General features: G+C 38.6%; 1 protein-coding gene across 1 annotated transcript in view; it reads left to right on the top strand.

The window, feature by feature from the left end:
• The window catches only part of LOC121443313 (testis-expressed protein 11-like), a gene marked incomplete at its 5' end in the record, with an annotated part of 312,932 nt that overhangs the window by 274,442 nt on the left and 25,168 nt on the right, over positions 1–13,322 (top strand). Inside the window, 3 exon segments of the mRNA XM_041645021.1 lie at positions 9,667–9,816; positions 10,473–10,581; positions 11,585–11,705. Coding sequence (XP_041500955.1) covers positions 9,667–9,816; positions 10,473–10,581; positions 11,585–11,705 — 380 coding nt within the window.

Here is a 13,322-nt window from a genome sequence, read left to right as displayed (position 1 = left end):
CTAGATATGGACGGAGAGGACCTAGGACTTACCACAGGGCAGGGAACCCGGACTGCTCTGTGGACTGGAGAGGGAGGGGGAGAGGAGTGGGGGGAGGGGGAGAAGGGTGGGAGGAGGGGGAGAAGGGGGGGAGAAGGGTGGGAGGAGGGGAAGGGAAATGGGAGGCTGGGAGGAGGTGGAAATTTGTTTTTTGTTTATGTTTTTTTTTCTTCTTTTCGCAATAAAAAAAAAGAAAGAAAGAAAGAAAGAAAGAAAGAAAAGGATGCATTGGGGCTAACAGTTCCAAAGAGATACTGTCCATCATGGTGGGGAGGGCATGGCAACAGGGAGAGAATTCCTGTCAGCAGAAGAGGAAAGCTGTCTGATCATATTTTCATCATCACATGAGAAGCAGAGAATAACAGGAAGTTGGACAAGACCATAAATCTTCAAAGCCTGTCCCTCATGACATACTTTCCCCACAAGGCTTCATCTCCTAAAGGTTTCATAAACTTCCAAACAATACCACTAGCTAGGGATTAAGGGTTCGAATCCATGGTCCATGGGAGACTACTTTTTTGTGGGGTGCTTCTTTTTTCAAAACAGGGTTTCTCTGTGTAGCCCTGGCTGTCCTAGAACTCCATAGATCAGGATGGCCTCAAACTCACCTGCCTCTGCCTCCTAAATGCTGGAACTCAAGGTGTGTGCCACCATTACCACACATTGAAAACACATTAAAGTGCCTAACATCAAAATACCAACTGTTGGGCTGCCAAGATGACTCCATGGGTAAAAACATTAAAAACATTTTCTGTACAACCATGCAAGTTCGATGACCTGAATTCAATCTCTAGGACCTATGGAAAGGTAGAGAGAAATGACTGATAAACTTGTCCTCTGATCTCCACATACACCACCAAGGCATGCATGCCCCACCCCTGGGATAATAAAGTTTAAAAGACTTTTGAAAATCCCAACTGTTAAAAAGGATGGGAAGCAACTGAATCATTTGATGCACTGCTGGGAGGCATGCAATTGGTTAAATCGCCTTGGAAAACTGTTTAGTGGCATCTCCTCAAACCTGACACTCACACATTTATCAGTGATCTTGCTGTCTCACCCAGAAGCACATATTCAAGGAGAATAAATGTATCTATTCAGTAAAATAAGCACAAGAACCTTCACATTATTTCTATTCATAAGAGCAAAAAACTGAAACAACTATGTCAACAAAAGGATATATTTTTAAAAATTGAATCATTTTCATATAATGGGATACTGCAAAACAACAAAAGGAAATAGTCTCTAGTCCATGCAAAAATATAGATGAAAATTACAGGTATTATCCTGAGGAAAAGAAATCAAGCTCAGTAGGATATACCGAATTCAACTGGAAAAACAAATGTGGGGGCCAGAGAGGTGGCTTAGCAATCAAGAATACTTCTTGATTTTCAAAGGATCCCAATTCAGTTCCTGGCACCCACATTGACAGTTCATAGCCACCTGCAAATACAGTACTAACGGATCCAGTGGCTTTTGCTGGTCTCTGCAGGTGCCCCGACATGTGACGTACACTTTCAGGCAACCACACAAACAAACTAGTTAGTATTTTAACTTTTAATTTTTCTTTGAAAAAATGAATGTAATAGGATATAACTCATGCCATACAATTTTCCCATAAAATGTATAATTCAATAGATTCTATTATATACAGATATCTGCTACCATACTAAGAGAACATTTCATTACCTCGTGAAGAAACTTGGAACCTTTTCTCAGCTCTTGCATTTCACGAACGACTAATTTATGATCTATTCAAATAGATTCGCATATTCTGAATGTTTCATGTAGATGAAATTATATTGTATGTATGTTTTGTGACTACATTATTTAATATAGACTGTTTCTTTTCTTCAGGGTTTCTCTGTAGCTTTGGAGCCTGTCCTGGAACTAGTTCTTGTAGACCAGGCTGGCCTCAGCCTCATAGAATCTGCCTGCCTCTGCCTCATAAGTGCTGGGATTAAAGGAGTGTGCCACCACCGCCCGGCTCAAATATACTATTTTATTTTACTTATCTATTGATCAATGATAGACATTTGGCTTGTTTCTAGCTTATGGTAATTATGAGGAATGCTGCTATAAATATTTATATAGACATTTTGTCTGTACATATTTTTACTTTTCTTGGGTATGTACCTAGAAGTGGAATTGCTAATAATATGATAACTATGCTTAATCATAGGAGAAGCTGCCAAAATATTTTCCAAAGAATTTGTACATTTTTACATCCCAATTAGTAGTATATAGAGCTTCAAATTTCTTTACCTTATTAGCAATATTTTTTTTAATTCCTGCCACCCTAGTGAGTGTGCGGTGGTAGGTTATGATGGCTTTGATTTTCCTGGTGACTATTTTTCCTGATGACAATGATGTGCATTTTTCAGATAGCTCTTATCTACTGTATAATTTGTCTCATAATTCTAGAGGCCGGGGGGTCCAAAATCAGCGAAGGTATCTATGAGAGCATAACGTGGCAGAAGGTTAAAGGGTAAGCTAGTATGTAACAAGAAGAAACAGGAAGGATAGCTATACCTTTTCAGAACCCACTAACAAGGCAAACTGTGCAGATGTATTTTCTATTTCTATTTCTATTTTCTCTGCTAGCATCTGATTGGCTACACAGTTTGCCTTGGTGCTTTTATATTTGGCCATTACTATCAAAGAAATACTCTCTTAGCTATCATTCTTCAATCAGTGCACTAAAGATAAAAATATAGAACAAAAGATGACTTGTTTAATATTACTGATATCAACTAGCTGTTGTTTTACAGCAATATGATACAGAAACAGTTCCCATCTGTCACTATATCCATGAATTCTTTTTATTAGTATATCCTAAATAAATATCTATAAATTGTCAAATAAAGAAAAAAAGAGCCCACTAACCCAGTGCCCAATCTAGTCCCTTCAGACTGGAATTCACCCAGAAAAAAAGGATTGATCCATTTTGAATTTTTTTGTATGTGTTATCAGGTAAAATTCCAGTTTCATTCTTTATCATGTAATTGTCTGCTTTGTTTCAAAAGCCAGTCATTCCCTCTGGATAGTCTTTTCTCACTTGTGAAAAATGAGTCTGACATCTATGCATGTCTGTATTCTGGATTATCAATTAGGTCTCATTGGTGTATGCATCTGTTCTTATGGCAGTACCCTAATATCCATCCTTTCATTCCTTTGTAGTAAACTTTGAAATCAGATATTCTTTCAAGATTATTCTCCTTATTCTGTGTAAGTTAACTTTCCATATGAATTTTTGAAACAACTTGTCAGTTTCTTGGGGAAAATATTCCTGATGGGATTATATCAAATCTGAATATCATTTGCCTTCTTAACAGTGTTAAATCTAAGTCTTTAACACTTCATTATATCTTTATTTCTTTTTTTCACTTTTTATTTTTTAAAACAATCTTTTTAATTTTACATACCAATCCCACTTTCCTCTCCCTCCCCTCCTCCTACTCTCCTCACGTTCCCCCCACCCCACTACCCAACCACTCCTCAGAAAGGGTGAGGCCTCCTATGGGGAATCAACAAAGTCTGTCACATCACTTGAGGCAGGACCAAACCTTCCTCCCTGTATCTAGTCTGAGCAAGGTTTCCATAGGGAATGGACTCCAAAAAGTGAGCTCATGAACCAGGGATGAATACAGTTCCACAACCAGAGACCCCACACACTGTTCAAGCCACACAACTGTCACCCACATTCAGAGGACCTAGTTCAGTCCTATGCAGGTTCTCCAGCTGTCAGTCCAAAGTCAGTGAGCTCCCACTAGCTCGGGTCAACTGTTTCTGTGAGTATCCCCATCGTGGTCTTGACCCCTTTGCTCATATTATTGCTCCTCCCTCTCTATGAGTGGACTCCAGGAGATTGGCCCAGTGCTCAGCATCTGCTTCCATCAGTTACTGGATGAAGGTTCTATGATGGCAATTAGGGGAGTCACCAATCTGAATACAGGGGAAGACTGGTTCAGGTACCCTGTCCACTATTGCTTTAGAGTGTTAGCTGGAGTCATCCTTGTGGATTCCTGGGAATTTCCCAAGTTCCAGGTTTCTTGATAACTCTATAATGGCTTCTTCTATCAAGATATGTCTTTCCTTGCTCTCCTCTGTCCTTCCCCTAACTTGACTTTCCCAATCCCTCATATTCTCCTCCCCTCTATCCTCTTCCCCTCCCCACTTCCTTTGCACCCTCCCTCTTACCCCTACACTCCCAATTTACTAAGTAGGTCTTGTCTATTTCCCCTTTCTAGGGGATCCATGTATGTCTTTCTTAGGGTCCTCCTTGTTACCTGGCTTCTCTGGGGTTGTGGACTGTAGGCTGGTTATTCTTTGCTTTATGTCTAATACCCACTTATGAGTGAGTACATACCATGTTTGTCTTTCTGAGTCTGGGTTACCTTAATCAGGATGGTTTTTTTTTTTTTAGTTTCATTCATTTGCCTGCAAATTTCCTGACATAATATTTTTTTTTACCACTGAATAATACTCCATTGTGTAAATGTACCACATTTTCTTTATCCATTCTTTGGTTGATGGGCATCTAGGTTGTTTCCATATTCTGGCTATTATGAATAATGCTCTTATGAACATAGTTGAGCAAATGTCCTTGTACTATGAGTGTGTATCCTTTGGATATATGCCCAAGAATGGTATTGCTGGGTCTTGAGGTAGCTTGATTCCCAATTTTTTGAGAAACTGACATACTGATTTCCAAAGTGACACCCATCAGCAATGGAGGAGTGTTCCCCTTATTCCATCCACATCTTCTCCAACATAAGTCGTCATTAGTGTTTTTTGTCTTAGCCATTCTGACAGGTGTAAGATGTCTCAGAGTTGTTTTGATTTGCATTTCTCTGATAGCTAAGGATGTGGAGCATTTTCTTAAGTGCCTTTCAGCCATTTTAGATTACTCTGTTGAGAGTTCTCTGCTTAAATCTATACCCCAATTTTTAATTGGATTATTTGGCATTTTGATGTCTAGTTTCTTGAGTTCTTTGTATATTTTGGAGATCAGCCCTCTGTCTGATGTGGGGTTGGCAAAGAAGTTTCCCATTCTGTAGGCTGCCATTTTATCTTGTTAACCCTGTCCTTTGCTTTACAAAAACTTTTCAGTTTCAGGAGGCCCCATTTATTATAGCTTTTCTCAGTATCTGTGCTATTAGTGTTATATTCAGGAAGTGGTCTCCTGTGCCAATGCGTTCAAGGCTACTTCCTACTTTTTCTACTATGAAGTTCAATGTGGCTGGATTCATGTTGGATTCATGTTGACGTCTTTGATCCATTTGAACATAGGTTTTGTGCATGGGGATGAATATGGATTTACTTTCATTCTTCTACATGTACACATCCAGTTATACCAGCATCATTTGTTGAAGATGTTTTCTTTTTCCTATTGCATAATTTTAGCTTCTTTGTCATAACTCAGGTGTCCATAGGTGTGTGGACTGATACCTAGATCTTTGATTCGATTCTATTGGTTCACCTGTCTGGTTTTGTGCCAATACCAAGCTGGTTTTATTACTATAGCCCTATAGTATAACTTGAAGTCAGGGATGGTGATGCCTCCAGAAGTTCCTTTATTGTACAGGATTGTTTTGGCTATCCTGGTTTTTTGTTTTTCCATATGAAGTTGAGTATTGTTCTTTCGGGGTCATTGAAGAATTGTGTTGGGATTTTGATAGGAATTGCATTGAATCTGTAGATTGCTTTTGGTAGGATTGCCAATTTTACTGTGTTGTCCTACCTATCAAAGAGCATAGGAGATCTTTCCATTTTCTGATATCTTCTTAGATTTCTTTCTTCAAAGACTTTATTTCTATGGTATTTATGTGTAAGTCATATATCAACACAGCATTAACTGATCAAATCAAGGTTAATTAACATTTTTATCTGTTGAATTATCTCAAGTCAAGAAAAAAGCAGGCTAGCTAAAGGATAGAAACAGTACCATTTAGTTTTCATGCAGGTACACTGAAATCTAGTGTCTGTTACTATGAATGGACCTCTTCCCAATGATTTTATCAAAGTGATACTCTATATTGTCATTTGTAAAATGTTATTTCCCTAATTATGAAGGTTGTCCAAACATTGGCACATTAATTTATACAATAAAATAGTTATATTTGTTATATATTAAAATTTTAGCAAATGATATTCGTTTTTGTTAATATAAGTAATCTCAGAAGAAAAATCTTTAGATGTTCTTTGGTAAGCTACCATCTCATAGTGATGAAAACAGTGTTTTAATATTCTAACACTTGGGCTGGAAAGATGGATCAGAGGTTAAGGTAACTGACTGCTCTTCCAGAGGATCCAGATTTAATTCTCAGCACCCACATGGAAGCTCATAAGCATCTGTAACTTCAGTTCTAGGGGATCCAATGCCTTTGTCTAGCCTCCACAGCTACCAGATGTAGTGCATAGACATGCATGCAGACAAACACATATAAACATGAAATTAAAAAAATAAATCTAAAATAATTTATTTCAAACATGTGCTTGAAATATCAAGTTTAATATTGGCAAAAATAATGCTACTATTCTTAAAGGAACAGCTTTCTTTTGTTAATTTTAGCTAAAATATTTAGTCAGATGCCTAAATTTGAATGCCTGTACTTTATTATCTATTCTTTAAAGTAAAATTATGCTTCAAAAATAAAGCACTAATTTTAATGATTAGAAAAGAATTTAAAGCTTCAGAGCCATACATAAGAACCAAAGAAGACAATGAAAAATCATCTGACTTTGGCGTTGGCTCACCAACATTCCTAAGATCAAGTTAGGGATCACAACTGGGGCCTAAGGTTTCCTAGGACTGCCACAAAGTCGTTTGATAAAAAAGACTTGGACTGAGTATGTTGTAGAATGTGCTGCGAAGGGTCCACACTGGCCTTCACGCCACTGTTCCTAGAAAGTGTTGTAGTGTCTTGTAAAGAGTAGTTGAAGCCATGTGATTGGACACCAGGAAGGAGTAAAAGAAAAAAACAAAACACCAGGAAAGGTTGAAAAACTAGAACAGCTGAAAAATTATTGAAGAAATGAACGTTCTTTGCAACCAGAGTAAACTCATTTGGAAAACTGTGCAAAACTGAAAGAACCCACTAAAGTTTCTATAAATTTAATGGTAGTATTATTTAGGAGGTAACATAAAACTGTAGGCAAATCATGTTCTAACTTCAGTACTAATGATGACAGGTATAGAAGTTTCCTATCTATGGCTGTGATTATAAATTACAATTTATTTTGCAGATTGAAATCTGAAAATCCAAATCGCAAAATTCTCCAAAATCCAAACATTTTAGGATAGATATAATTCCACAAGGGGAAAATTCTACATTTGACCTCATATGACCAGTCAGAGTAAAAACCAAAGAGTACTAAAGATATTATATAAGCTGAGTACTTTGGTTCACACCTATAATTCCAGTACTCAAGAGGTGGGGAGCGGAGGAGGATGAATTCAGGGCCAACCTTGACTTCATACCAAAACCTGTCTAAAAAGTGAGGGGAAAGCCTGCAAAATGGCAAGATAGGTAAAAGGGCTTGCTGTCAATCCTGATGACCTGAGTTTGATCCCTAGGATGCATATGGTAGGTGGAGAGAACCAACCCCTGCAAGTTGTCCTCTAAACTCCAGTTGCCTGCACACATATAAATAAATAGAAGGAAAAGGAAGAAAGGAGAGATAAAGGAGGGAGAAAGGCAGAAAAGACATATACAAAATTACCTTCATGTTCTGCATAGACATGGAGAGATGTCTAGGAACAAATGAATTTTGTCTTTAGATTTTGTCTAATTCTCAATATATTTCATAAATATGCAAGTATTCAAAATCTAGAAAACTCTGAAATACTTCTGCTCCTAAGCATTTTCAGAAAGGGCGCTCTCTTGTGTAGCAGTTTTCTCCATGATCAAAACTTTTCATCTTGGAAGGAAGTTCATTAAACCCAGGATATTAAAGGGAGTGCAACAATAGGATATTTTAAGACAGGATGTATATTCAAAGACCAGTGCAACACCAGGATATCCTAAGGGGGACTCATTAAAACACAGGGTGGTTGTAGGGAGTTAAAACAATGGGATGTTCTAAGGCAAAGTAAAACCTCCCTGCTGTAGACAAACTCCTTAAAATCAGGAAGTAAACAACTTACTGGCTTTAAGAAGTCCCTGAAACTGGCCAGATGCACTGGGTCCTTCCCTCCTGAAGCATATTTAAGCAGTAAGAACTTCTGAGAGATATTCTTAAGCTGAGCTGCCTGGAAGAAGCAGAGATGAGCAAGCTGCCTAGAAGATGCTCAGAACAACTGAACTACCTTGAAAGGGCACTCTCGAACCTGTGAGATGCTCGCAGTTTGTGCAGTGCACTCCAGATTTCCAGCTTGTGTGAGCTGCCACTCATGCTGGGGTGGGCTTTTGATAATGCAGCTGTCTTTGAGTCATTTCTGCTCCTGTAAGTGACCCCTCAATGATATTTCTGTAAGTGATACCAATAAAACTCATTGGTTCACCAAGCTGGTCTTTGGTGGTATCCTTACTTTGGTGAATCTTCAGTTCCCTGTCTGGCATGAGTGGATGTTTTGTCACATCTCCCTAGGAATAGTGACACATGATAATTAATCCAGCATTTTATTTATGACTAATTAGCCCTTTGTTATTTTGCAGCTTTTGTACTAAAATGAGAACATTCCATGAACAAAAAGTTAACTTGATGAACTCTCTAGCTGATTATGATGGCACATACTGTAATCCTAGCGGATGCAAGACAGAAAGTTTTAGAACAACCTGAACTTTACAAGGAGACTATCTCAAACAAACCAAAACACAACACAGCAAATCATTCTGAACTCTAGTCAAATAGTGGTTCAAAGCAGACTTAGGATATAGAAATTCATCCAGTTGTTAATGAGGTTTAGAGATACTTCATTCTGTTTATTGTACTTACTCTATACCTTAAAACGTTTTAAACAGGATCCTGCACTGTAGTTCAGGCTGGCTTTCAATTCTCAATGATCCTGCCCTCAGCATCCCAAGGCCAAGATTGCAGGTGTGTAGCACCATACCTAGTGCACCACCATGCCATGCTACTGCACTCAGCTACCTCAAACATTCATTCAACAGAAGGTAAATGAAACCGTCTCACAAAATATGCTGTATGTCATCTGAAATAAGATTCTTTCCGTGAGGAGAACTATCGGCCTAACAAATGAAACAAATTTGCAAACTCTTTTGCTCAAAGTAAAACCAGTTAGTTCATACAGCATTGTATTTTCTGTTTAATTGCGCTATGGCAGTGAACACGGATATAAGTTCAAGCTCAAAGGAGGCAAGTAAGAATCTTATCAACAGCAGCAGAGAATTTTCAGCCCAGTTACAAGCATGGCAACAGAACTTGCAGAATATAAAAGAAATGCTAGTAAATGCATTACAGATAATAAATAATAAATAGCAAAGATGGTGATGTGTTTATAGATAATAAAATGTTGAGAATCTATTGCTAGAGACTGCGATGACCTTCCAATTGTAAGTGAAATCAGTTTTTCCTTATGGGAAGACCTGTCCACTTAGGTTAGCCCAGGAGGCAGTACTAACGTGCAGTAACAGAAAATGTTATACTTTGCCTTTTCTTTAGGAGACTTCTCGGGTGATCACTGTGGAACAATGCTTCTGTTGTATGAGTTTGAAGTTAAGACCAAAACGAATGACCCATCGCTGTACAGCTTCCTGGATTCAGTATGGAAAATGCCTGATATAGAAAGCAGAACACTTGAAACAATAGCGTGTAAGTGCTTTATTTCTGCTTGTGTAAGGTTAGTGCCCATTTAGATCCTACTGTTTTCTCTCTGCTGACCTTGAGCTAGAAAATGATTTTTTTTTCTAATAGTACTTTGTTTCTCCCTCTGCGATGACATTCTTAAACTGTTTTGAACTGGAATAATTTATGTGTTTATCTAGATATTTTCACTCTATGTGATTGTAACCTCATTAGAGTCGTTAGCAATAGTTACATATATGTATTCTACTAATAAATCTTAGTGGAAAACACTGCTCACAATAGGTGCTCAAATATATTATATATGTGGAATTTAGTTATGTAACTACATGATAGGGGAAGCTCAAACTTTAGAAAGTTGGTTTTATTTAGGCAGCTAGAAATCATAACTAGCTACTTTGATGATCAAAAGATGACTCGACCTTAGTAATTTGCTAAAATCTATAGAGCAATTTGGAAATATTTAAATATTTGATGCAGTATTACATTTTATTTAGTGTGTATGTGTGTGTGTGTGTGTGTGTGTGAGAGAGAGAGAGAGAGAGAGAGAGAGAGAGAGAGAGAGAATCTTGCTCCATTAGAGAGTGCAGGTTGTCGCTGTGCATGCAAACTGCAATGAATAAGATCATGGTGGTGCTGACAGCCATTTCCCTTCCCTCTTCTAGTACTAGCTATGGATAAGCCTGCACACTATCCTGCTATTGCACGGAAGGCCTTGACAAGACTTTTATTCATCCACAAAAATAAACAGCCAATTGATGTTTTGAAATACAGGTTAGTAAATGTAATTTGACACCTAAATCAGGGTTTTTTTGGAAGTCAAAAAAATTGTAATCAGTGTCTCATAAGTCATCCACAATAATCAGCTGGGCCAACATAGAAGATGATAGCGAAACTAACCTGTGAACTGCTCTGTAGTAAGAATTATATTAGACATTAGACACTGGGGAATGTTAAGGAAGATCAAGGAATCTGCTGTTCCTGGGAGAGAAAAAAGGGGTGTATCTTGATTTTCATTGTCTAGTTATATAATAAAATATTTCTATGTATCTTTCTTCCTTCATGTCATTGGCTGAATATCCAAAGTGATCAGAAATTAGTAGCCACCACTCAACTTCAACAGCTTTTCTTTGTTTTCTTCTTTTTACCTACTACTTGTCTTTAAGTAACAATAATAGGTGATATGGGGGGTTTTCTCTTGAAAAATTTGTGACAGTCTTTCTGTTCTAAGAAGTGAGATTTCCATTTCTTTACAATTTAAATCCCAGTTCCTTTGTCCAGTTAGAGAAGTAGCATGATCCTTTAAATGCCCATAAGTTGAATCAGCTCATAGAATATGACAGTGGCATAATTTGGCCAGCAAAATGGTGCAGCAGATGAAAGTGCCTGTTCTCAGATCTGAAGATCTGAGTTCAACCTCCAGGATTCACATAGTGGGAAGAGAGAACCATCTCTAGAAAATCGTCCCCTGACCTCCTTATGAGCAGACGCATATGTACACAGATATGCACACACACACACACAAACTTAAACAATTCCTCCATGAAGGAAATGCAAGGTTGTCTAAAAAGACATCACAGGCATGATCAAAGGAAGGACTGGTGGACCTCTATTACGCCTTCAGAAATCTGTCTTCCAAGTTAGAAGCAAGAGAAAATGGAGGAAAGCAGAAATGCTGTGAAGCTCTTGGTGTAGATGAGACTCAAATTTGACTTCTTAGCCCTAGGGCCATTGATTTCATTCCTTATGGGATGACTCTTCTCTTTTTGTTTTTCAGTGAATGCATGCGCAACTTGATTGAACTCTTGATGTCAGATGCAGTATCAAGTATAGTTCTGTATTCTCTGAGAGAGATTTGGGACCATTTAAAAAATGCTCTGAGCCTCATTAGCCAAACTGTAAGTCAAAGAGCAATATTAAACTTTGAGCTGATTTTAAGGAGCCAATGTGTCTTGTATAATAGAATTCATATAGAATGATACTTTCTTTTTTTTAATTTTTTAATTTATTTATTTATTAAAGATTTCTGTCTCTTCCCCGCCACCGCCTCCCATTTCCCTCCCCCTCCCCCAATTAAGTCCCCCCCCCTCAGCCCGAAAAGCAATCAGGGTTCCCTGTCCTGTGGGAAGTCCAAGGAACCCCCACCTCCATCCAGGTCTAGTAAGTTGAGCATCCAAACTGCCTAGGCTCCCACAAAGTCAGTGTGTGCAGTAGGATCAGAAACCCATTGCCATTTTTCTTGAGTTCTCAGTAGTCCTCATTGTCCGCTATGTTCAGAGAGTCCGGTTTTATCCCAGGCTTTTCCAGACCCAGGCCAGCTGGCCTTGGTGAGTTCCCAATAGAACATCCCCATTGTCTAAGTGTGTGGGTGCACCCCTCGCGGTCCTGAGTTCCTTGCTCGTGCTCTCTCTCCTTCTGCTCCTGATTTGGACCTTGAGATTTCAGTCCTGTGCTCCAATGTGGGTCTCTGTCTCTGTCTCCTTTCATCACTTGCTGAAGGTTAATATTCAGGAGGATGCCTTTATGTTTTTCTTTGGGTTCTCCTTATTTAGTTTCTCTAGGATCACTAATTATAGGCTCAATGTCCTTGGTTTATGGCTAGAAACCAAATATGAGTGAGTACATCCCATGTTCCTATTTTTGGGTCTGGCTTACCTCACTCAGGATAGTGTTTTCTATATCCGTCCATTTGCATGCAAAATTCAAGAAGTCATTGTTTTTTACTGCTGAGTAGTACTCTAATATGTATATATTCCACACTTTCTTCATCCATTCTTCCATTGAAGGGCATCTAGGTTGTTTCCAGGTTCTGGCTATTACAAACAATGCTGCTATGAACATAGTTGAGCATATAATTTTGTTGTATGATAGGGCCTCTCTTGGGTATATTCCCAAGAGTGGTATTGCCGGGTCCAGGGGTAGGTTGATCCCAAATTTCCTGAGAAACTGCCACACTGTTTCCAAAGTGGTTGCACAAGTTTGCATTCCCACCAGCAATGGATGAGTGTACCCCTTTCTCCACAACCTCTCCAGAAAAGGCTATCTTTGGTGTTTTTTATTTTAGCCATTCTGACAGGTGTAAGATGGTATCTTAAAGTTGTCTTAATTTGCATTTCCCTGATCGCTAAGGAAGTTGAGCATGACCTTAAGTGTCTTTTGGCCATTTGAACTTCTTCTGTTGAGAATTTTCTGTTCAGCTCAGTGCCCCATTTTATAATTGGGTTGATTAGTCTTTTACGGTCTAGTTTCTTGAGATCTTTATATATTTTGGAGATCAGACCTTTGTCAGTTGTGGGGCTGGTGAAGATCTTCTCCCAGTAAGTGGGTTGCCTTTGTGTCTTAGTGACCGTGTCCTTTGCTTTAGAGAAGCTTCTCAATCTCAGGAGGTCCCATTTATTCAATGAGGTCCTTAATGTCTGTGCTGCTGGGGTTGTACATAAGAAGTGGTCTCCTGTGCCCATGTGTTGTAGAGTACTTCCCACTTTCTCTTCTATCAGGTTCAGTGTGTTCGAACT

Source organism: Microtus oregoni, unplaced genomic scaffold, assembly GCF_018167655.1.
Source record: "Microtus oregoni isolate MIOR12 unplaced genomic scaffold, Mior012 000104F_ref0000108, whole genome shotgun sequence".
Lineage (NCBI taxonomy): Eukaryota > Metazoa > Chordata > Mammalia > Rodentia > Cricetidae > Microtus > Microtus oregoni.
Note: the sequence above shows the minus strand (reverse complement) of the source record. Positions and strands in the feature narration are given on the sequence as shown.